This window comes from Aquarana catesbeiana, linkage group LG13, assembly GCF_042186555.1.
Source record: "Aquarana catesbeiana isolate 2022-GZ linkage group LG13, ASM4218655v1, whole genome shotgun sequence".
NCBI lineage: Eukaryota > Metazoa > Chordata > Amphibia > Anura > Ranidae > Aquarana > Aquarana catesbeiana.
The window spans coordinates 181,292,701-181,318,131 of record NC_133336.1 but is presented as its reverse complement, the minus strand read 5'-3'; the positions used below and the strand labels follow the sequence as shown (position 1 = coordinate 181,318,131).

General features: G+C 43.1%; 1 protein-coding gene across 5 annotated transcripts in view; it reads right to left on the bottom strand.

Moving 5' to 3' along the window:
- The window catches only part of ARHGEF11 (Rho guanine nucleotide exchange factor 11), a 277,886-nt gene extending 253,050 nt beyond the window's left edge, over window positions 1–24,836 (bottom strand). For 3 of the 5 annotated variants that reach the window (XM_073610619.1, XM_073610618.1, XM_073610620.1), the window contains exon 1: window positions 23,571–24,835. In XM_073610619.1, the coding sequence (XP_073466720.1) occupies window positions 23,571–23,605 (35 nt within the window). In that variant the 5' untranslated portion in view covers window positions 23,606–24,835. Of the gene's footprint in view, window positions 1–23,570 lie in introns of all 5 variants that reach the window. The other 2 variants (XM_073610617.1, XM_073610622.1) reach the window with 1 other exon arrangement.
- Window positions 24,837–25,431: the final 595 nt, after the last annotated feature.

Genomic DNA, 25,431 nt, shown 5'->3' with positions numbered 1-25,431 from the left:
GCGGCTTTCAAAAATGACAGCAGACATGTACTCCTCGCCCTTAGCAACCCAATCACTAATACTTATTAGATTGTAAGCTCTTCTGAGCAGGGCCCTCTTAATCCGCTTGTATTTTATTGTATTATAACTGTATTTTCTCCCTTTTTATATTGTAAAGCGCTGAGTAAACTATTGGCGCTATATAAATCCTGAATAATAATAAGAAGAAATAATAATACTACTTCATGGTGTCCACACATGTCTTTGGACTTCATAAATATTAGATACCACAGAAAAATTACATTTTGCCCATTTTTTGATTGCATTAAAAAAAAAAAAAAAATTTAAATATGGTGTTTCTGCAGAGTTCTGGCCGCAGCTAGTCGGCTGATCCCAGAACCTTCTTAAATCAGATGTCATGACACCATTGACCCAAGCCAAAAGCCTGTTGACAGGAGCCTTTACTTATATTACTGTTGCGGTTGGGGGGGTGGCAAACATGCACTGTTAAGCCCACCAACCGCCTCCCTTTAGACTAAGGCAAAGGAAGGGGGTATTTACATGGCACATCCGCAATTGCTTACATGACAAAGTAGCAAAGTTCACCCAACACGTAGCGATTGGCGGGCAGCAAGCCTACGAACGCTACACAGTCAAGCGACTAGTAAAGCACCACAAACGTTGCGTGTGTCAGCAAACGTGCTGTTAAAACAGGCAGTGAGAGGACGTCACATCGCTTCATCACCGCATGTCAAAATCTACCCTAAGAATATTGCTTATTAAATGCAAGATAAATCTTTTACAAAATTGAAATCAAATTTTCAGTCCTGCTCTGTACAGGCTCTGCCACTCCAGCAGCACCGTTATTGCTCATGCCTAGATGCACCCACTGGCTCTGCCCAACTGGCATAGGGGCATCTGTGCATGGGACATCCATGCATGCGCAAAGACAGGGAAGGTTTCAGACTTCCTTGCCAGCAGTTTTTTGCACATGCATAGGAAACCCTGTGTGTGCACGAATGGTCGGGGAAGATGAAATTTAGGGTGAGGGTCCGCTTTAACTTGATCCATACCCCTTTTTCCCTGTCTTAAATATCCTCCCTCTCTTACCTTCTGTCTCTATTATTTTTTATCAAGAAATGCTTTGTCTATTTTTTTTTTTTTAAACAAAATAAAAAGATAATTTACAAAAGGTGTACAGTACTTTGCTTAAAAATAAAAACTAACTTTAAATTTAGTGTAATATAATTTATATATATATATATATATATATATATATATATATATATATACACATACACACACACACACACACACACACACACACACACACACACATATATATACATACACACACACACACAATTCCAAAAAAGTTGGGACGCTGTGTAAAACATACATAAAAACATCCCACTTTTTTGGGAATTCTATTTTTTTTTTTGTCTATAAATGATACAGAACAGTATTACAGTATATTTGCAATATAAAGGGTTTCCTAAATGAGACCTAATACCCCTCTATGTGAAACAGTTCACTTTACATTCCAGATCCTTAAAAAGAATTTCACAAACAAACGTCGGAAGTAAAACACTAAAACACACTAAAGCTGGGTTGACACATATGCGGACGCGGTTTCAGTGTGGCAGTCCGGTGCGGTTCTGTTCACCCGTTCAGATGCAAATTTTTATTTCAAATTGTACCTGAACCGGACCTAAAAACGCACAGGACTCTTTTTAAAACTGCTTCGCGGCAGTCCCGCACATGTGCGAACCAGCTTCATTGAAAACCAGTCCGAGTCACATGTTATGCAAATTGGATGCGGTTAAAAACGCATCCAATTTGCATATATGTAAACTGAGCCTTATACAAATAATACGTATATTAAACCCCAAACCAATGTACTGGGAGTACAGTATTGGGAGGCCCAGGCCTCAGGAATGAAAACAGTTTCAAGGAAGAGCTGTATTGCCCCTAGGGAGCAATCTTTTTCAAACTTTAATCTGCCTTATGATGCCCATCCATACTGTATACAGATCTGATCAGCAAATAAATTGCCAATTTCAATGACTTTAATTCTATAATTAATCAGATAATGAGAGGTTATCAATATGCAACAACCAACTGTGCCCGGTAATTATTCTACAACTTTAACTAAGGCGATTAGGCGTGGCAGAAAACCAACCAATAATTAGCTTAGAAAGATACTTTCAAATCGATTTTTAAGATCAGGAAGTGGTATGTGTCCATTTATGACAACACAAGATTGTTTGAGTTTATTTGACCCTAGATATTTGATCAATCTGAGTCAACTGAACAACAGCCACCACTGCATGTGGTTGATCGATCCTTTGATTGATTATGTGTAGTCTTGATTAGTTGCTATGGGCAACACAGACAATAATGTTCATTATCCTTCCGTCACACCCTTTGGATATATATGGAGGTCTGGCATTATCACAATGTAGCAACACCCAGATCCAGTGGCACGGTAAAGAAAAAAAAAAAAAACTCGTGACTGGGATTCTGTTTTCCCATAATGAGTCAGAAAAGTCAAAGGTTTTTTCTGTGCATGCACACAACTTGGCAAAACAGCGTGAGTCTTATTTTCCCTTTTTTACAAATATGATGCCATGTCCTTTCTAAGACAGATGGGTGGGAGTGTCCACTTTCATTATAACCACCTGACGAGTCCCATAACAATGAAACTCAATGCAGAGGATAGCTGTAACTAGACTGCAAACGGTGTGCAGACTGCTAGGAAAAGCAGCAAGTCAATCACAGAACATAATTCACCTTCCCATGATGCCCCAAGAAAAAAAAAAATGGAAAAAAAAAAAGGAATATTATCACATATCTGTCTGTGCCACCTCCCATAACTCAGATTTTGGTAGAGTAATGCCACCAGCAAAATGAGAATGGAATGGAAATGAGATGGCAATGAAATTCCTCAGGTTCATTTGTGTAGGTATACAGTGCACAGAAGGTCTCTACAATGGTCCTCGAAAAAAAAAAAAAAAAAAAAAAAAAAACATAAATAGAAGAGTACTAATAATAATCTGTGCCACCTCCTGTCATTCAGACATTCCTTCACTTGTACAGCAAGGCCATTGTAATCTACATGAGATGGCAATGAGATTCTTTGGGGTCGTTTGCATATGTATGTAGTGTACAGAAGGTCTCCCTGATGCCACCCCCCCTCCCCCCAAAAGAAATACTTATCTGTGCCACCTCCTGTCATTTGGATCTTCCGTATCTTGTAGAGTAAGGCCACCAGCAGAATGAGATTAGAATATAAATAAGATGGCAATGGAATTCCTTGGGGCAGTTTATGTATATATACAGTGTACAGAAGGTCTCCATGATGACCCCCCCCCCCCGGCCCCCCCCAAAAAAAAACATCTTAAATAGAGGAGTATTAATACTTATCTGTGCCACCTCCTGTCACTTGGATCTTCCTTCTCTTGTAGAGTAAGGCCACCAGAAGAATCTTCAGCTTCCAACAATTCCTGGTGTATTGAATGCATATGTTCTCTGCAGCACTCTGGTTCCATCTGCAAGCCGCTATGGCTCTAGTGTGTCCCAGAGACAGCACTGACAAAGCGGGCAGAAGATAGAACGCAGGAATCCAACAAACCTGGAAGTGTTGAATGCCTAAGATTCTGCCACTGGCATTGTAACATTGATTAGAGGCACAGGGAAGTACTAATACTTGTCATTGCTATTGCTTTAATTTTTAATTTGCATTAAAAAAAAAATCAAGGTCCACTTGTGTTGTAGGAGCTCCAGTCTCCAGGGTGAATGGATCTCAAATCCAAAGCCTCAAATGAAAAAGTTACAAATGTAATAAGAGGCTGCTCTTCATCAAACTTAGGGTGCCATACGAGGTCCCATATGCATAACATAAATATGGATAAATCAAAAGATTTTGTTTGGTACTTCAAATCTATTGTCTACAGAAAGCCCTGATAAAAGGGGGAGTTTTGAGTCCCCCCAACATGTTTAGCTATCAACATTTATATCTTGTTCAATAAACCATTAAGTGTTGAGTTCTTCATATACCCTATATGCTTAAATTATTGAGACCACCTCCTAATTCCAAAATGGTGAAGTTAAAAAAAAGGAGGGAAAAGTAAATAAAACTTACCATATACCCATGGCTTTTTGGAGGGGGTGACAATACCATCCTTATAGCTAGATCCTGGAGAATGTTGAGTAGCACAAACTTCGAGAGAAGATGCGCCTTTGCTGGAGATTTAAAGTATCCAGCAATCCCCAGGATGTCGTAGGAAGTATGGTGACCTCACCCTCTGCAGTGCAAAAGAGAGACCCAGGGTAAAACCACAAGGCATTGGACGGAGGTCCGGCATGACAGGGGTTAAAGGGGATTGGGTATAGCAAGGTAGAAAAAAAATGTTTGGGCTGTTGCTAGATAAGCATGGAAGTTGGCCAAGTGGGACATGGTCAGGGCTGGGTGGAGCTTGGGGGAAGTGGTTAGTGGACCTGATGGGGGGTGGCCTTCAGACGGAAGCAGCAAGCGGGGAACAACTTTCCACCCTCCTGCCCTGCATTTGGTGGGTATTTCGGGTTGGGGAATTGGGTGTTGTGTGGAGCCGGATATGGGGACTGCGGGATGCGAGGTCCTTTTAGATTCATATGGACACAAAAAGGTATGGTGTAGGGACTCATCTGAGGTATGGCTCCCAGTTGGTGTATGTGTACCTGCGAGTTTTCTCCGAGCTGGTGGTTTTGTGGCTGGAGGCCTGGGAAGTGACAAGCAGGTACTGTCTTGGTTTTATGCCTATTAGGACCTTGTGGTTCTCTTCTTTTATACTGTCTGTTCTGGTGTTTTAGGTTATTGATCAGTTAATTATTTGTTATTTATATTTTGGTTAATTATTATTATTATTTACGATTTATATAGCGTCAACAGTTTACGCAGCGCTTTACAATGTAGAGGGGGTTAATAAAAGACTGCTATGGCCAATTTAACTCCAATCTGTTTTTGTGTGGCTATTATACTGTAGGGTTTTGGTAAAGCAGTCAGCACAAGCCATATTTAATACCATAATTAAGCTGGATGCAAATATTTAAAATTCTACTTTTTGCCCCACAGGTTTTTTGTTTAACTTTACATCAGCACTTTGGCGTGAGGGGAAGGGGAATAAATAAGCAGACTTTAAATTGTTGTGCTAGGTCCACTTAAAAATAAAATAAAAACTTATGTACAAATAATTGGGGCCAACATACCAGGAGCCAAAGTGAAGCAACTTACCAAAACAATCAGAATCCTCTTCATATTTCTCCCAGTTAATGAAAGAGGAAACCTGATTGGTTGGGATGAGCAACTGTTCCATTTTCCTTTACTATTTGTTTCCATTTGTATTTGCTACAGTTTTTATACATCACTTAGCAAAAGGGTCTCTATCCAAAATGGTGTCCAGGACTTCTCCTCAACCTGTACTGCTATCTCCTACTCTGTCTACCTTTAGGCAATCCCTGAAAACTCATCTCTTGAGGGAAGCCTAACCCACCTCCACCTAATTGAACTTTTACTTTTCTTAACAACTAATCCCTCCATCTAGTACTACCTTACCTTACCCCACCCTTTTAGATTGTAAGCTCTTGTAAGCATATTCCTCCAAACCCCCTTGTTTTGAATTGTACGTTAACTGTACTCTTTCCAGGCACAGGAGGGGTTGTTTTGATAAATGCAATCCTGTGCTGGGCAACTCAAAAAGATGGGTATAGCGGTCAGGTAAACGTTGTATAGCAGAGAGGTTTAAAGTCTAGCAGTGATGACTATGCAACATGCAGCACAATTTACTGTATAGTGGCCTTTAAAAAGGTACATAAAATCTTGAGGAAGCCAACTTTAAAATGTTAGAAATGTAAATGTTACTTAGCAATAGGTAACTTGAGCCTGGCACAATGCACACAACCACTTGATGAAATTAATGTAGAACTATAGGCAAAGCTTTGTCTTTGATTTTGGACAGAGTAAGCAAGTGTTATAACCCCTGTAAGGTTTATTTTTGCCCACTTTGTCCCAATAGGGAGATTTACCATCATCACTTTGTGTATCATAGCCAAAACAGGAAGTGAGAGGAAATCCCTGCAGGTCACCAGAAATAGTATCCCCATTGGAAGATTTCCCCTACTTTTCTTGTTTGTAACCCAACATTTGGGATTTTCTTTTACTTTCAGTTTCAATGATAATGATAAACAGGACAAATAGAGAGGGTGACTCTCCATAATGGGGGAACAGAAAGCAATACAAAACAGACAGGTGTTCTAATACCTCTCTCCTCTAAGTTTTGCCTTTAGTTATATTTTAACAGATAGTCTACTGACTGGAATGGTACCAGCTGATTGGAGAAAAGCCAATGTAGCACCAATATTTAAAAAGGACCCAAAGTACATCCCTGAGAATTACAGACCAGTTAGCCTAACATCAATAGTATGTAAACTCTTGGATGGGATGATAAGGGACTATATACAAGATTTTAGTAATAAGAACGGTATCATTAGCAGTAATCAGCATGGATTCATGAAGAATCGTTCTTGCCAAACCAATCTATTAACCTTCTATGAGGAGGTGAGTTGCCATCTAGATAAAGGAAGGCCCGTAGACGTGGTGTATCTGGATTTTGCAAAAGCATTTGACACAGTTCCCCATAAACCTTTACTGTACAAAATAAGGTCCGTTGGCATGGACCATAGGGTGAGTACATGGATTGAAAACTGGCTACAAGGGCGAATTCAGAGGGTGGTGATAAATGGGGAGTACTCAGAATGGTCAGGGGTGGGTAGTGGGGTTCCCCAGGGTTCTGTGCTGGGACCAATCCTATTTAATTTGTTTATAAACGACCTGGAGGATGGGATAAACAGTTCAATCTCTGTATTTGCGGACGATACTAAGCTAAGCAGGGCAATAACTTCTCCGCAGGATGTGGAAACCTTGCAAAAAGACCTGAACAAATTAATGGGGTGGGCGACTACATGGCAAATGAGGTTCAATGTAGAAAAATGTAAAATAATGCATTTGGGTGGCAAAAATATGAATGCAATCTATACACTGGGGGGAGAACCTCTGGGGGAATATAGGATGGAAAAGGACCTGGGGGTCCTAGTAGATGATAGGCTCAGCAATGGCATGCAATGCCAAGCAGCTGCTAACAAAGCAAACAGAATATTAGCATGTATTAAAAAGGGGATCAACTCCAGAGATAAAACGATAATTCTCCAGCTCTACAAGGCTCTGGTCCGGCCGCACCTGGAGTATGCTGTCCAGTTCTGGGCACCAGTCCTCAGGAAGGATGTACTGGAAATGGAGTGAGTACAAAGAAGGGCAACAAAGCTAATAAAGGGTCTGGAGGATATTAGTTATGAGGAAAGGTTGCAAGCACTGAACTTATTCTCTCTGGAGAAGAGACGCTTGAGAGGGGATATGATTTCAATTTACAAATACTGTACTGGTGACCCCACAATAGGGATAAAACTTTTTCGCAGAAGAGAGTTTAATAAGACTCGTGGCCACTCATTACAATTAGAAAAAAAGAGGTTTAACCTCAAACTACGTAGAGAGTTCTTTACTGTAAGAGCGGCAAGGATGTGGAATTCCCTTCCACAGGCGGTGGTCTCAGCGGGGAGCATTGATAGCTTCAAGAAACTATTAGATAATCACCTGAATGACCGCAACATACAGGGATATACAATGTAATACTGACACATAATCACACACATAGGTTGGACTTTATGGACTTGTGTCTTTTTTCAACCTCACCTACTATGTAACTATGTAACTTCAATTCAGATGCCCTCTTCACCTTAGAGTTCTCCCTTAAAATGAGTGCCCCCCCCCCCCCCCCATGACATCAGAGGTCTACATCGATTCAGAGTCCCTCTTTCACATCAGAGCTCCTTATCCCATCAAAGTCACCCCTATACGGAAGTTCCCCCATCACATCAGAGCCTCCCCATCATAGAGTTCCCCAGTCATACAGTCCCCTCTTCATAGCAGGGCCCTACCTTTTTGTGGGCGCCATCATAGCAATGAATGACGCTGTGCGTTCGGACCCTCGAGCGTCATTGGTTGTTATGGTGGTGGCAGCATTGTGACAAGCATAACTTTGATCCAGAGCAAACCGAGTCCCGTATTCCTGCCACACTGGGAAACCCAGATGGCACCCCAGGATTCCATGGCACCCTGGCTGAGAAACACTGATATACAGCACAGTGTACAGAGTTATGTCAAGATGTTGAAAGTCAGAAAGCTTCTAATTTGAATGTCATCGGCTCTCCCAGGAAACCAAAAAGAACAAATACACAATTACATTAAAAGATTTGAATAACATCACTGCGTTCTATATAAAGAGAGGTTTAATCTGATGTTCATCTTCAAGTCAAAGAATGATCAGACAATACGAGAGGAAGAATGGCCTTTTCTATAAGGCTCTCACCCACTGGGAGCTATTTTTAAGACGCCCCTCTGAAAACCACGTCTGTCTCATTCTCGGGAAGCTCAAAAGTAAACAGGAAAACAGGAACCTCAAAATGGAAACATCTCTAAGGGAACTGTGAAAAGAAGCATGTTGTTTCGAGCCCACCCTTCGGCCTAATTATCCATCTTTTTCGTTACGATGTGCAACAACAATCACTCTTGTTTTCTTAATTATCGTTCTCTGTAACACGTTTTTCCTGCAAGAGCTTCCGAATGGCTTCAGTTTTCTTAACGCCGTACATTCCGGGACGTTAATATGGCTGACGACAGCTTCCTCCTGAAGTGAGGATGCAGGGAGTGGGTTCCTGTTGTTGGGAAGTTAAAGTGTATCTCCAGGCTAAACTTTTTTTTGGATAGAGTATAAAAAGGTACCACAATAGATGTTTTTTCCTGCCTGTGTCCTCTTGGGGAAATTTCCATTCACTTCCTGTCCCACAGACACAACAAGAAGTGAGTGAAAATCTCCCCAAAGTTCCCTCTTATTTGTCACTTTAACAGGTATCCCAATTTGAACATTTCCCCTAGCTTCTGTCCCAGCTGTACAGCTTTGAATTTTCCATCATGTGTCCTGATGACAATGGTCATCAGGACAAATGGATAGGGTGAATCTTCATAACGGAGAAACTGACCACAGTGAAAATCCGATAGAGGTTCTTGCCATTCCCCACTCTATCCAAAGCAAAAACTGGCTAGAGACACACTTTAATGTATGATTTGGGTCAGAAACAGGCATTCTGGGGAGAAGTACTTGTCTGCTAATAAGGTGTTTCAAGTAGAATTAGGCCCCTTTCACACGATCGGACTGTTCAGGTCCGCCTGTCAGTTTTGACGGCGGACCTGAACGGGCGCTCCATGTTAGTGTATGGAGCGTCGAATGTCAGCGGAGACATGTCCGCTGACATCCGACCCCGTCCGATCCGCTAAAAGCAGATGCATGGCCCTACGTCCAGGTCCGTCGCTGGCGGATAGGATCGGGTGAGATCTGACGAAAACGGGCATGCTGTCTGTTTTCGTCCGATCCCTCCATAGGCGGCAGCGGCGCCTGACAAGCCCCTCCCCGCTCAGTGAGCAGAGAGGGACCTGTCATCCGCCGGCTCAGCGGAGATCAACGGACAGATCTCCCGCTGAGCCGGCGGACCGAGACGGGCTCCGTAGAAACGGAGTCCGCCTCGTGTGAAAGGGGCCTTACACATTTCAGTTACCGTTTTGGATAAAATAAGGGGAGGGTTTTGACCCCTATCAGCATTTTTTGCCATCTGTGTCCCACTGGGGAGACTTCCCTTCACTTCCTGTCCCATAGCCAAAATGGGAAGTAATAGGAAGCCTCTTCAAACTAGGGAGTATGCAGTTCATTGATGTAATTCCCAGTTTGCCTAAAGCTCCACCTTAACTTGATATTTAAGACAATTATTTTTAAAAAACAAAAACAAACATTGTATACTTACCTGCCCTGTGCAACAGTTTTGCAGAGCAGCCCTGATCCTCCCCTTGTCGGGTCCCCCGCTGGCACTCCTGGCCCCTCCCCCCTGCCAAGTGACCCCAGAGCAAGCAGCTTGCAACAGGGGCACCCATGCATGCTCACTCATGAGCTGCTGCTCTGCGTGTCCATTCACACACAGAGCCATGGCTCTGCCCCGCCCCCTCTCCTCATTGGCTCACTGGCTGTGATTGACTCCTGCTGCTGCCTCGGCCAATGAGGAGGGAGAGTCCCCAGAGAGCCAGAGGCTCACGTGCAGATTGCTGGATCGCGATGGGGCTCAGGTAAGTATTAGGGGAGGGGAGAGGGAACGAGAAGGTTTCTTAACTTCATGCATAGATTGCATGAAGGTAAAACAACCTTGAGCCTTAGGAACCACTTTAAAGCAGTCCTTCACCCATTTGTAGCACATCCTGTCTTCTGCCTCTTCCCCATTCCCTCCTAAACATTTAGGAAAAACATGAAAAACTAACAATAACAACTTATTTTACATTTCTGTTGTTTAAGATCATGAGGATGACATAGTGTTCAGCACGAGGGATATCTCACATGCGCAGAGAGCCACAGCTCTCTGCCAACTGAGGTGAGGATGACGTAGACCAATTGTTCAAAGTTAGGGCTTTGTGAATGTGCAGAAAACCACAGGCCTCTGCCAGTCCCTCTTAGACAATTGGGGAAAAAAAAAATTTAAAAATGCCTACCTTATTTTACATTTGTTGTTTAAGTTTCTGAATCCTTGCCTAGGAGAGGATGATATAGACACAATATTCAGGACAGGGGATGTCACACATGAGCAGAGAGCTGCAGGCCTCTGCCAGTAAAGAAGACTGCCAGAGACCTGCAGCTTTCTGCGTATGCATGGGATTCTCACTTGCACATGTGCAGACACCCGAGGGCCTGCTGGTCTACAAAATCTGCCAGAAACCCACATCTTTCTGCTCATGCCTGGCGGATCTCAAGCATTCTCAGACATGACAGTGGATCTCTCAAATCTCAAAATCCCATAGACATGGCAGAGACCACAGTAGCGTCTGCACATGCGCGGGATATCAGTCAAAGATGGCCACACGGGAGAAGGGCGGCGAGGAAGGATTGTGGCTGCCAGGAAACAACGATGGACCAGCAAGTATGTTTTTTAATTACATTTTGACACAGTGACAATTATCAGGGCAGGTAGAGTGACGTTCCTCTTTAACTAAACCTGGACTAAGTGACGAGAACTTGAACACTGTCCTGGGTGGCGTATCATTACCCAGAAGCCAAAAACCTGTTACACATTGTTTGCCTTCCAGCTGCTCAAACTCTTCCATTATTTAGGCCATAAAAAATTCATAGCTCTATAAAAACGTGACAAAGCAAGGTGAAAATCAGGCTCTGAGAAAAGTAACGCACCACGATTCCAGCCTGTCTTATACATAGAGGAACACTTAGCCCAGGGTCATGGATCCCCAGAGCGTTCCTCTACCCCCACAATCCCACTTCCCAAACATAATGTTATTGTTACAAGTGGACAGTTCCAAACATCGCCTCCCACCCATGGCTGCTTCTTCACAGCCACGACCTGTGCAGAGAAAAGGGCTAGCTTTGGCTTTTTTCATCAGAAAACAAAGGCATTAATTGTGTGCCGAGCCTCAATACAGACAGACAAGGGGGGAAACCCCTCCAGCAGAAGATTAGAATTTGATGGCATTACAAGTCACACACACTCAATGTCAGCTTTGGCAGGGATAACTGTCAATTTGGCACATCTGTGACCTACCAGATGACATTCCTCACTCCTCTTTAATTAAAAAAGGAGGACATTTATTTGAAAATGAAAAGCTGAAAACATTATAAAAAGACAACCTAATTTGCTAGCAATGGGAGTAGGCATAGCTCTCAGCTGTCTCTCGTTTAATGGGACTTTCCTTTTTTTGGGAACCAAGTCCCCCTGTCCCTCTGAACCTTATGATAGGTTGTGGAGACCTCTGTAAAACATGTAACACTTAACAACCAAATGAATTATACCACACATGCTTTTCTCAACCTTTCTACCCTATAACGCTGGTTTCCAACCTCAGTCCTCATGCACCCTCAAGAACCATGTTTTGGGACTATCCCTTAGATCAGGGGTGTCAAACGCAATTTAATCGAGGGTCACATCAGCAATATGGTTGCCCTCAAAGGGCCGGTTGTATCTGTAGGAGTAGATGTCCAGAGCACGCCCTCCCCCTTAAATCAGATGTCAAGAACCCACCCACCATCAGAAGGCAAGAGTCCCCACCCTCCCTTTACATCACAGTGCACTCCTCCTATTTGTGCTGCTGCCGGAAAGAAGCTGGTGATGGTGCTGGGAAGCAAAAAGTGCAGAGTCGGGAGGCAGACCAGAGGAGTCAGCTGCTGGAGTCTGCTGAATATTGAGAGCAAGGGAGGCACAGATAAGGGGGTGCTGCAGAGAGAAGCACAGGATCTGAAGGAGGAGTTCTGTCCTCCTTTCTGTTGTAGACTTCGGAGGGGGGCAGAGACAAGCCTCTCCGTGGCTGTGCGGAGAAGCGCATAATCTGGTGGAGGAGTCTGGTGGTGCCAACTGCCGAGACAAGGTGGGAGGGGAGACAAGGGGGGTGTCACAGCTGCAGGAGAGGTGCAAGGGCTACACAAAATGCCCTGGTGTGACAGATTCAGCCTGTGGGCCTTGTGTTTGACACATGTGCCTTAGCTAGAATAGCTCTTAAATACTAAGCTATTGACATGGGTTTAAAGCACATGTGCAAGGTGAAGGAATTAATGACTGGTTTGGAACACTGATGACTGATGTTGAACACTTGCCCTAATGGAACCCTGCAAATATATTACAGGTCTAAAAGAACCCCTGCAGAAACCAATTTATTGGAGGTTAGCCCCTTACATTGCGGGCCAAAGGGAATGCCCCACTTACAACACCTTAAAAAATCATTGGCGTTATGCTGTTAAAATTGTGAAGTGGCTTTGACCCCAAATCTTTGAAGGCACTATCAGATAGGAGGTCAATCACCTAAAGCTCAAGGAACCCCTAGCCACCTCTGGAGAAACCCTAAGGTTCTGTGAAACCCCAATAGAGAAAGGCTGTATTGCATTAACACTTTTTTCAGCCTCAAATTATTTCAACCGTTATTTGGAAAAATCTATATAAAAAGATAAAGTAGTGGTGAAAGAAAATTCACTAGTGGGTTTACCCAATCATTTTTTTTCATATTTATTCTTCATGGCCAACGAAACTGGTTGCATGGATGGAGCAGGTCGTTTGCATACATACTTGGTGCTAAAAAAGTGTCCCTCTTTCTTACCTTAGAAAGTAGGACCAATAAGCAGTCTAGTACTTGACACCTTTGCAAACCATGGCTGGCCATAGACTACTTGAATTTTGGTTACTTCCTGCAGAATGAGCCAAAATTTGAGCAGAGAGTGGCACTATCCATGCAAGCACCATATGGCTCGACAAAAGTCGACTGAAAAATCAATCAAATCGCTGAGTGGAAATATTATTAGCCGAACATTGACTGCATCCTATCAGATAATCAGACATTTAGGTGTGCCTGAATACAATAGCTGGCAGTGAAGCTTCCTCTATCCACGTTGTTAGCATGGATGGGTGAATCAGTCTTAATATCTTATGCAGGAGCAAACCAGGATTATGCCAGTTCTAGCGGTAGTGCCATGGCAAGGGCATTAGTGAAGATCAGGCACTCATGCACCTCTATCTTGGGCAGCAGATGGAGTAATCCAAGAGTTGTATGCCCTTTTATTCCACTTTTGCCTGAACACCTCTGGGCATGTGGATATAAACCATCACTAGACTCTCTGCAGTTCAGGGAACATGAAGCCATCACTTCTGTTAAAATAGTCATTGCCAACCTATACAGGCCAATGGCAGCTCTCCTGATAAAAACAGACTGTATGCGAGTTAATTAGCGCTGAAGCTTGCAAAAAGTTGCTTCTTTAAGGTGACAGCCAGCACCCCATTAGGTGTTTGCCATCCCCAAACTGGAGCTGAATTTTTTTTTTAGAAAGTTCCTTGAACTTGAATCCTACATCCAACTGAATGGCTCCTAAATTCTACATTAGTTTGTCAACCTCTGGTTTAGCATAAATGGCCTGTGCCAACTCCGATAAACCCAAGCAAAAATCAAGTGTAGGCTGGGTGACCTCTATAGTGTGTTTATCTTGAAATGATCGGCAGAATTTTAAAATCGGTACAGGAAATAACTTGCTCCTAGCACTTTTTTTTATCATAAGTCTATCACTTGTCACATTGACTTCCTTGCCGACATGTGCCAGTAGTCAGTGAAGAATTTGGAACAAGCCAAGAAAATTATCTTGAGTCAAGTTTAGAGTTGAAGTTTAAAGTATGGGAGTATAGAGAGATAAGGAAGGAAGGAACATAAACATATTAGTCAGAAAGGTCAGGTGTAGGAACAGCATTCTTCAAAATGTTTATGGCTGTGTACCCATTGACAAGTCCTGAGATTTGGGTTCACATTGGTGAAAGGTGAGCGAGTCCCATGTTCCTCCATACCTGGAAGTACCTGGTCTTTCTCTGCCACTGGTGGCTGAACATGGCAGTGGTGGAGTAAAGGAAAGGCGAGTATGTGCTACTGGGGAGGTGGGAGTTAAGTGAACCTGTTGCTTTATAAAGACCAGGTACTTCCAGGTATGGAGGAACATGGGACTCGTTCCCCTTTCACCAATGTGATCCCAAATCACAGGACAAAGCTTAGGTTCACTTTAAGGTGGAAACTGCTCCTTTAAAGATGTTTAAAGCTGCACTGTAGGCCGATAATCATAAAAATCATTATTCAACCTCTTGCCTACCAAGAAAGTCGTATGCGGCAGTAACAAATGCCCAGCCGCGACACATATGGTTTCACGATGACCTGAGGTTGTGTCCCAAGAGCATAGTCAGTGCACACCCTTCCAGCACACTGATCGAGCTGTCACCAACAGCTCTCGGTCACAGCTTCTGATTGGGAGCCAGCGGGACAGGCTCCCAATTATGTGACTACTGTGAAAGCCAATCACAGCAGTCATGATAGAGAAGCCGCTTTTAAGATAGTTAGTGTTACGGTATGTTCATGCCTCAGTATTGTGGGAACATGCGCAACACAGAAATGCGCTACATTTTTACAGAGGGGCAAGCAGTGCCATTGGATCCTAATGGCACCCCATGCATCTGCAAATGGCCATATTTTTGTGTGCATGGTGCAGCCCGGTTTTTTCAAATAGAGTCAGGATCCTGCTTTTTTTTTTTTGGAGCAGTTAATAGGGCAGCCCACTGAAACAAATGGGCTGCCCTACACGTGACGTGTGGAACTGCACATGCGCTCCGATGGTGTGAATGGAGCCTTAGGCTTTTCTTCCACTTTAAAGGGTTAAGTGTGTTAATGCAGTTATGTGTTCTTTAAAAAAAATAAATATAATTTTACATACGGATAATATAAGTACCTAATCTATCATCTCCTGCCTGGGAAAGGGAGGTGCACTACTAGCAGCCAATCAGGCTCTGCTCAACTAACAGAGAACGCGCTGACAGGAGGAGAGAACTGTGTTCCTATTTCGTCATTGTCTGTTCGTCAGTCTGCAGCCAGGGTTACTCTTATTCCTCAATACTAAAAAAAAAAAAAAAAAAAAAATATAGAGTGTGGTGTCACCCTCTTGGCTGCTCTGTCTGGCAGAGCTGTACAGATCACAAGAGTGGCTGAACAGAATTCCAAATCCATTGGTCCATAAGATTTATATACAGTATCTCACAAAAGTGAGTACACCCCCTCACATTTTTGTAAATATTTTATTATATCTTTTCATGTGACAACACTGAAGAAATGACACTTTGCTACAATGTAAAGCAGTGAGTGTACAGCTTGTATAAGAGCCCTTTAACACAGAGCCGGCCATAGCGTCGGCGGTAAAACGCCGCTATTTTTAGTGGCGTTTTACCGTCGGATTAGCGGCGCATTTCGGCCACTAGCGGGGGCACTTTTGCCGCCCGCTAGCGGCCGAGAAAGGGTTAAAACCGCCCGCAATGCACCGCGATAGCGGCGTTTTGCCGGCGGTATCCCATCGCTGCCCCATTGATTTCACTGGGGAGCAGCGGTGGAGGAGCTGCTGGCAGGACTTTTCCTGACGTCCTGCCAGCGCAGCGCTCCGGTGTGAAAGCCCTCGGGCTTTCACACTGGAGACAGTGCTGCAGCTGTTTGAGGGCGGATTGCAGGCTCTATTTTTAACACTATAGCTCCTGCAAAATGCCCTCGGTGTGAAAGGGGTCTAACAGTGTAAATTTGCTGTCCCCTCAAAATAACAACACACAGCCATTAATGTCTAAACGGCTGGCAACAAAAGTGGGTACACCCCTAAATATAAATGTCCAATTTGGGCCCAATTAGCCATTTTCCCTCCCTGATGTTATGTGACTCGTTAGTGTTACAAGGTCTCAGGTGTGAATGGGGAGCAGGTGTGTTAAATTTGGTGTTATCGCTCTCACTCTCTCATACTGGTCACTGGAAGTTCAACATGGCACCTTATGGCAAAGAACTCTCTGAGGATCTGAAAAAAAGAATTGTTGCTCTACATAAAGATGGTCTAGGCTATAAGAAGATTGATAAGACCCTGAAACTGAGCTGCAGCACGGTGGCCAAGACCATACAGCGGTTTAACAGGACTGGTTCCACTCAGAACAGGCCTCGCCATGATCAACCAAAGAAGTTGAGTGCACGTGCTCAGCATCATATCCAGACGTTGTCTTTGGGAAATAGATGAGTGCAGCCAGCATTGCTGCAGAGGTTGAAGGGGTGGGGGGTCAGCCTGTCAGTGCTCAGACCATACGCCGCACACTGCATCAAATTGGTCTGCATGGCTGTCGTTCCAGAAGGAAGCCTCTTCTAAAGATGATGCACAAGAAAGCCCGCAAACAGTTTGCTGAAGACAAGCAGACTAAGGACATGGATTACTGGAACCATGTCCTGTGGTCTGATGAGACCAAAATAAACTTATTTGGTTCAGTTGGTGTCAAGCGTGTGTGGCGGTAACCAGGTGAGGAGTACAAAGACAAGTGTGTCTTGCCTACAGTCAAGCATGGTGGTGGGAGTGCCATGGTCTGGGGCTGCATGAGGGCTGCTGGCACTGAGGAGCTACAGTTCATTGAGGGAACTATGAATGCCAACATGTACTGTGACATACTGAAGCAGAGCATGATCCCCTCCCTTGGGAGACTGGGCCGCAGGGCAGTATTCCAACATGATAACGATCCCAAACACACCACCAAGATGACCACTGCCTTGCTAAAGAAGCTGAGGGTAAAGGTGATGGACTGGCCAAGCATGTCTCCAGACCTAAACCCTATTGAGCATCTGTGGGACATCCTCAAACGGAAGATGGAGGAGCGTAAGGTCTCCAACATCCACCAGCTCCATGATGTCGTCATGGAGGAGTGGAAGAGAACTCCAGTGGTAACCTGTGAAGCTCTGGTGAACTCCATGCCCAAGAGGGTTAAGGCAGTGCTGGAAAATAATGGTGGCCACACAAATTATTGACACTTTGGGCCCAATTTGGACATTTTTACTTAGAGGTGTACTCACTTTTGTTGCCAACGGTTTAGACATTAATGGCTGTGTGTTGAGTTATTTTGAGAGGACAACAAATTTACACTGTTATACAAGCTGTACACTCCCTACTTTACATTGTAGCAAAGTGTCATTTCTTCAGTGTTGTCACATGAATAGATATAATAAACATATTTACAAACATGTAAAGGGGTGTACTCACTTTTGTGAGATACTGTATGTGTATTTAATCTGGTATTTAGCTGTTTAAGTCCTCGTTCACTTAGGAGCGACTTGACAGGTCAAATCGCATGACAAGTCCCATCCTATTGCCGGAAATCGCACTGTTCAAATCGGTGTGACTCCGACTTTGCGGTGCCGCATCGGTTTGAAAAAGTAATTTCTGCACTAATTTTTACAACTTCATGTGTGACTTGCATGGACATCTGTGTATGAAGCCGCACAGATTCCAAATCGCACCCAAAGTCGCACTGACATGTGTCTTTGAAATTGTGCGATTTCAAATGAAGTCACACGATTTCAAAGCCCCAGTCCATGCGAACAGGGGGTAAACACCTTTGTGCCATGTTACATAGTTAGTCTGGTTGAAAAAAAAAAAAAGACACAGGTCCATCTAGTTCAACCAATGTTATGTCAACAAAAGTGCAGTATCACATGCTAACGCGCTTTGCATTCATGCAGCCTATTAATTTGCACAACAACGCAGGCAAAAACAGGCATACACCATTTTTTTTTTTTAGGTAATGCATCACAACACAAATGCCAACCACTATCAAGTTTTTATTGCTACCTACGCAATACTTAAATATAAGGAGGATTTAAATATAAGGGGTGCCCTATGAACTCTGATGTATGGGGGGCTCTGGGAACCCTAATTTAAGGGGGAATGCTGGGAACTCTGATGTAAGTGGGAGGTTTAGTGAGCATAAACCCCCTTACACCACAGTGTTCCCCCTTAAAAATAAAATGTTACTGTGCGTGGCTAAAGTGTTCAGGTTTGGCTTGAACAAAAAGTGGCAACACGACCATGGACACAGACCGTCCATATATCTGTAAGCATGGGCATGTTTACACAAGGACTTGTGTATTTCCAAGTACAGCCATTGACTTCTATGGGTGGCTATACTAGGCATCTGTGGCTCCTGGGTGGGAAAATACACATTTTATGTTGTACCACCAATGTGCATGAGGCCCAGTGATCAATTATCCTGATCATTATAGCCACCGAGAATAAAGGTGAATTACATCAAACATTTTGGTGGTCACCAGAATAAGGAGTGAAATTTTCTAATGGAAACAAGTGTCCTCCATGACAACTAAGGGCGATAGTGCTCAAACTGGAAAGATATTCTCTTACTTCCTGTTGAGTCTCCAGGGCAGGAAGTGAAGGGAAATCTCTCTAATGAGACATAAATGGCAAAAAAAAAAAAAAAAAACCCAAAGCTTTAACTAGGGATTGACTGATACCAATATCGGTGCTGATAACGAGTAATTTCACGAGTACCCATATTCTTGAAAACGTTCCGATACCCGAAACCAATACTTTGTAGTACGATTTGCGCCCATACTGCAAAGAATCGCGTGCGGTGTGATTCCTGTCCAAATAGCATGCGGTTTCCTGCACTGCTCCTATGTGAACTCAGGCTGAAATCACTATGACGAGCCTGGTTGCACACAGGAGCAGTGGGGAAACCGCATGTGATTCGGACAGGAATCAAATCGTATGCGTTTCTTTGCAGTGCAATTTGAGCCCATTCATTTTGTATAGGTGCAAATCACACCGCAAAGCATCGGTACTCGGTAACGGCGAGTCATTGACTAACTTGTACTTGCCCATACAAAATTTTTTTAAAAAGTATGGTGCATTCCTAGTTTTAACCCTTCCATACTCTATCCAAAATATAGAAAAAAAAAAGGTTTTGCCTTCAAATATACTTTGGTGCCTTTGGGTATCATTCAAAATGAATGTCACCATGGTATATGCGTAGTAGTAACACGCATTACAGCAAAGTATAGGTGTAAATGGGCCCTAATGGAATTTGGCACTGCAATGGAAGTCTACGTGGCCACCATTGTAGCAACCAAATCCATTCTGAGCTAATGGTTCCGCTGCCAATTTAGAAAGGTTGTATCTTAGAAAGGACAGGTCAGTGGCAAGTATAATTAACGTTTTACACTTACCTCCCAGTGTCCTTTTCATATACAGATTTTGGAGCTCCCCTTTAAAGATCGTTGGTAGTCACTGCTCAATTTTTGAATGCATTTGTTTTTACCATAATACGCGACTGTCAGAGCTCTTTCTCATGTGCGGCAGCCTTTGCTGCCCCTCTGATCTGCGGTGGATCTAGGGTTGCCACCCCTCCGGGTTTCACCCGGACAGTCCAGGTTTCAGACCCGCCTGAAACCCAGACATATTATTGAGACCGGACTGTGGCTACCCAAATAACCGAATACCCATAGGTGTGCGCACGTTTTTCACCATACTGTGACTGCCAGGGCTTTCTCACGTGCGGCAGCCCTTGCCGCCCCTCTAAACTGCGGTGGATCTAGGGTTGCCACCCATCTTGGATTAACTCGGACAGTCCAGGTTTCAGACCGTCTGAAACCCGGACACATTGGGATTGATTTACTAAAACTAGAGCGTGCAAAATCTGGTGCAGGTCTGTATAGGAACCAATCGGCTTCCAGGTTTTTTTGTCAAAACTTAATTGAACAAGCTGAAGTTAGAAGCTGATTGGTTACCATGCACAGCTGCACTAGATTCTGAGGGCTCCAGTTTTAGTAAATCAACCCAACAATTCAGACCGGACTGTGGCTACCCAAATAACCGAGTACCCATAGGCGTGCAAGGGGGTGTGCCTGGGCACACCCTAATCACCTTGTGTAGTGCAGATTCACCCTCATCCCTACCTGTTTTAACCCTGGTGCCCTCCAGGGCAATGGCGGCATGGCCCCATTCACAGTACTGCTTGCCAACTGCAACATGCCCTTTAATATTTGCCGCAGCCAAAAAAACAAACATGACTGCGTAATGCGTACAGCACTGAGAAGTTGCATGGCCGTGTTTTGGAGGGGAGGTAAAATTATGGCTTCACTCCCTGCTTTTACCTTTCCTGGCCGCTTGTTTGAACAAGCCCTTAGAGCACGCATCTCCAAAGTCCAGCCCGCGGGCTGTTCTGGTTTCGGACGGCCCGCCTGGTAATTTTGACATATATATCTTTTGTGGCCCCCGACGAATCCCCGAGCGCCGGGGGCAACAAAATATAGATATGCTGGCTGCCTTGGAGGGGACGGGACAAGTGCCGTGCATAGCGGAGAGGAGTATTTCCTGTTTACACAGCGTCCTGTGTAAAAGGAAGTCCCGGCCGTCTCCTGCGCTGCCATTGGACAACTGTTCTGTCCATCATAGGAGGCGGGACTTTCAATTAAAGAGGCTGCCGAGAAAACAGGGGTTTCTCCTGTATGTCTGTTGGCGCTCGTCCTGCCCCCTCCCTGTCTCCTCCAAGGCTGCAGATGGGCATGAATCAGGCTGAACTGACGGCAATGGTGAGTCTGCATTCATGGCAATGGAGTGGGTGCCGCATTCATGGCAATGGAGTGGGTGCTGCATTCATGGCAATATGGTGGCTGCTGCATTCATGGCAATGGAGTGCGGCATTCATGAAAATGGAGTGCGGCATTCATGGAAATGGAGTGGGCTGTATTCATGGCAATACGGTGGGTGCTGCATTCATGGCAATGGTGATGGTATGGGCACTGATTAGGCTGAATTGATGGGCACTGACCCTTATTTTGCTTCACAGTTCTTAAATTTTAAGTAAAGATTTTTTCTTGAAACTTCCTTTTTAAAGTTAAGGTCCGTGTTATAAGCCAATAAATACGGTATATCCAAATAACACGCCCAGGCTCATCTCTTCACCACACACAGCCACAAAGGCAAGAGAATTCTTGTTGGGCAGTGTATTAGTGCTCAGACGAACACACTTAGAACGAATTTTAATGGTTTAAAGAATGTCAGGTAAAATGGTCGGCCCTCACCCATGTTCACTTCATCAAATCTGGCCCTCTTTGAAAAAAGTTTGGACACCCCTGCCTTAAAGCAACTGGGACCACATAAATGAGAGATGTTTTTCACAGAATGGTAGCTTTTCAGAAAGTTCATTAGGGTAAATCACCAGTTTAGATGCACGTAATAATTTACATAATTCTTCCTATAGAAAAAAAGTTACAAAAAAGTATTTAAAATCAGGAAGGCTCAATATGCATAGCCTACAGTGTCCTAAGTTTAAAGATGTATGATTAGGTGCAAACTACCAGAGTCCACTAAGCAAACACCATCCCCTATATCCCCAAGGGAGGTAATGAGGAGGCTCCTTCTGTGCTGAGTGAAGGTTGGCCTCCATAACCTTAGGACAGCAAGATATGGTCAGAGGAAAAAAAAAAAAAAAATGAAGACGTTAGAGACTAGACAGGTCTTTATTGCAGGTGGACATTCCTTAGCAAGCCTTGCCTTGAGAGATGGACTCAAAACAACACCATGGAGATAACCACCCCCTTTCTGGTTTGACAACTAGATGACAACTTCTACTCTTCTAAAGGCAAGGTCAGTCCCAGTTTAAGTGAACCAAGAACCAATCCTTCACTAGCATCATTGTACACATATAGGAGCAACACAAACTAGATTAAGGCAGGCCATGGACTTGTAGCAGATCTCCTCCTAAATACATTACCAAGTCAAATAATACAATCTTTGCACGCTACTGTCCTAATGGTTCCAGAGGGAACCAAACACACACACAAAAAAAAAAAGAAGAGGTGGCTTCGATTTCTGTCGGATTCACTTATCACCCCCAATTTCTCTGGTTCAAAGGATTTTTTTTTTTAGGTGGATAGGTATAATGAAGAGCCATACTGCCATTATCTGCCAAGATAGACCATCAAGACTTTGTCAATTCCAATCACGATTCCTAGATTCTACGACCACAGCTAAGGCCTATCAAAAGAGCATGACCAACCATTCAGTCTTCCCATTCATTAAAAACCCATTTTGTTTCATATGACCTTGTACCAGCACAAGTTTTGCTTGGATAATCAGATTCATAATCAAGGGGAAAAAAAAAAAAAAAAAAACAGCCTGAGGAAATGGATTTCTGAAATTGCAAGGTTAGCTCAATGGGGCTGATATTTTCTAAATCTTTCCATCTGTCATTCCAGCAGCTTCACCACACAAGGCCAAAATGTTTCCTTTGGCCTGCCTTACCATTGATAGCCCCAAAGCCGCCCCCCCAAAATAAAAATATAAAAAAATCATTTTTTTTTTTTTTTTTTTAAAGTAACAATATTATTGATTTAAAAGATAATAATAATGTTACAAATAATGTATTAATATTATTTAAAAATTGTCAATTAGTGTACACAAAAATTGCACTTTGTACAACTGTCAGTCTGTACGTCAGTCAATCAGGCTACAACTTAACACGATTTACCAAAAAAATTAAAATGAAATATTTAAAATTTATCCTAAAGATTTTGAACAGGTTATTCTAAACGGATCTATTTTTCTTTTTATTGCCCCTAATATGGTGCATGGTTCAGAGGGTAGGGTCCAAGCATTGTTAAATGTCTAGAAATAGGGGAGGGGAGGGGCAGAGGCAGGGGCTTAGGTTAACTTGTCATATAAAATTGGCTAAAATAGATTATATTCATAAGAACACAAGCACGCTCACTACAACAATTCATCCCATTATCATAAATCACGTGAGCGTACAATTATAGAAATTCAATTGACAGGCGTACACGCCTTGGTAATAAAAGAAATTAGGGATTAAATATGTTAAAATTATAACTGGATACAAAGCAGCCGCACAACAAGGCACATGAAAGCAAAATATACATATAATGCATTTATATTTTTTGTAATGCAGTGCAATAATATAAACGTGAACAATAAAAAAAAATATTAAATAATATTTTTAAAAAAAGCACATTGTACGCAATAGAAAAATAGACAGACATACAGAGATGGAACAAAAAATAGAATTACCTGTCAATGGACGTCTGAGGTGAGCTAATACTCATTTTCGCAAAGGTTATCCCAAAATCCAGCGTATCCCTTCCAAATTGGGAGGAAATCAGAGATATAGATATATTAAAAATGTATAGGTTTATCACTGCATACAAATGCGGCTACCTTTTGTTAAAGGGACAGTCCAAACCATTTTTGCATTGCCTTCCTATTTGGGGAAAAAAAAAAAACAATGCCTTCTTATGCTTCAGCTTGCAAATATAAAACAAAAAAAAATAAATAAATAAAAGCTCACAGTCCCTTGTTATAACTTCCACCGCTAAACATTACGCAGTATTAGAAAATATATACAAAAAATAATAATAATACAGCAAATCCTGTGGAAACAGCTGTTATCGTGTTGACAAGGCAAAGTTTTAACCCCCCCCGTCTTGAAAATTAGATTTTGCAGCCTTGTCCATCCTCCAAATCCATCAAAAATACTGGCTTTTAAAAATAAATTAAATTTTGTTTTTAAATCCTGGCAAAAAAAAAAAAAAAAGCAAAATACAAATGGAAAAAAAAATCCCACTAAGGCATTTTTATCTGATCCTAGATGATCGCAAAAAATAAAAAGCTGTATTTTTTTTTTTTTGGATTCGCCGATTCGGGATCTTGTGAATGGGATTCTCCAAGTGGATTATTTTCGTTGTCTTGCTCCAGTAGCTGTATTTCTTTTTTTTTTTTTTTTCCTCCTTTTTAAAGCAGATCCAGCTTTGGTATATCCAAGAGGCCTGTAAGATCCCCAGGTTTTCCAGGAGCCCCCTGGCCCGAAGTCTGCATCCCTCTCCTCCTTGCACGCTCGTCTTTCCCCTTCCACATCCAGCAGGAAGGGAAAAATCTGAAATCTACACTGTAACAACTACACAAAAAAAAAAAAAAGATCTACAAGGCACAAATTTTGCAGCAGGGTGTGAGTGCAGTAGTGGTGCCTGAGATAGATTGGAGAAAATCAGTTATTTGCTGTCTCTCTCTGCCCCCTCCCTCTTTCCTTTCTTTTCCTCTTTTTTTTTTTTTTTTTCCTCTTTTTTCTTTCTTTGCCCTCCCCCCTTCTTCTGCATAAATACAGGCAGAAGCTGCAATAAACACACAGCTAGCTATGGAGCTTCCCCTCCCCCAGGATTGCTAGGGGCTGGGCTGGGCAATGGCTGCAGATCCCCCTCCTCTCCTCTCCTCTCCTCCCTTCCTCCTCCTGATCTGCTCCTCTCATTGGGAAAGGAGAGAGTGCAGTGCACACTGCAGACAACACACACTTGTAATGTGAAAGCATATTGTTACTCCTTTCCACCGCCTACAAAAAGAATGAATTTGGAAATATAATACACCTTTTAAAAAAATAACAACTGCACCTATAGTAACTAAAAAAAAATGTGCATTTATTCTTTTTTGTATAGGAGCCTGCGAAGCATTGCGACCGTGATTGGTGGGTGCAGCGCAGTCGCTGGTCTCTACCAAGGAATGGATCCTTGGTCATGGGACTGGAGGATGTGTCTGTGGACTACAAGCGTGGTGTCTGTGCTCCATGAAGACCTACAGTTCCTCTATCTGCGGCTTGCGTTTAAAAAAAAAAAAAAAATTAATTCAGAGATTTTTTTGCACGCAGTTGTGCATGCACTATGTTTTAAGTGTAGTAATAGTTGGTGTAGTCTGCCTGAAGCCTCCTGAGATACTTACATGGTGCATCCAAGGAGGATTGGGGGCATCTACAGCACGCTGCACATGCATCAGGCAGTCTACACCACACTGTGCATGCGTTGTGCAAACTACACCATGCATGCATGGTGCAATCTACACCATACTTTGCATGTACCAGGCAATCTACACCACATTGCGCATGTGC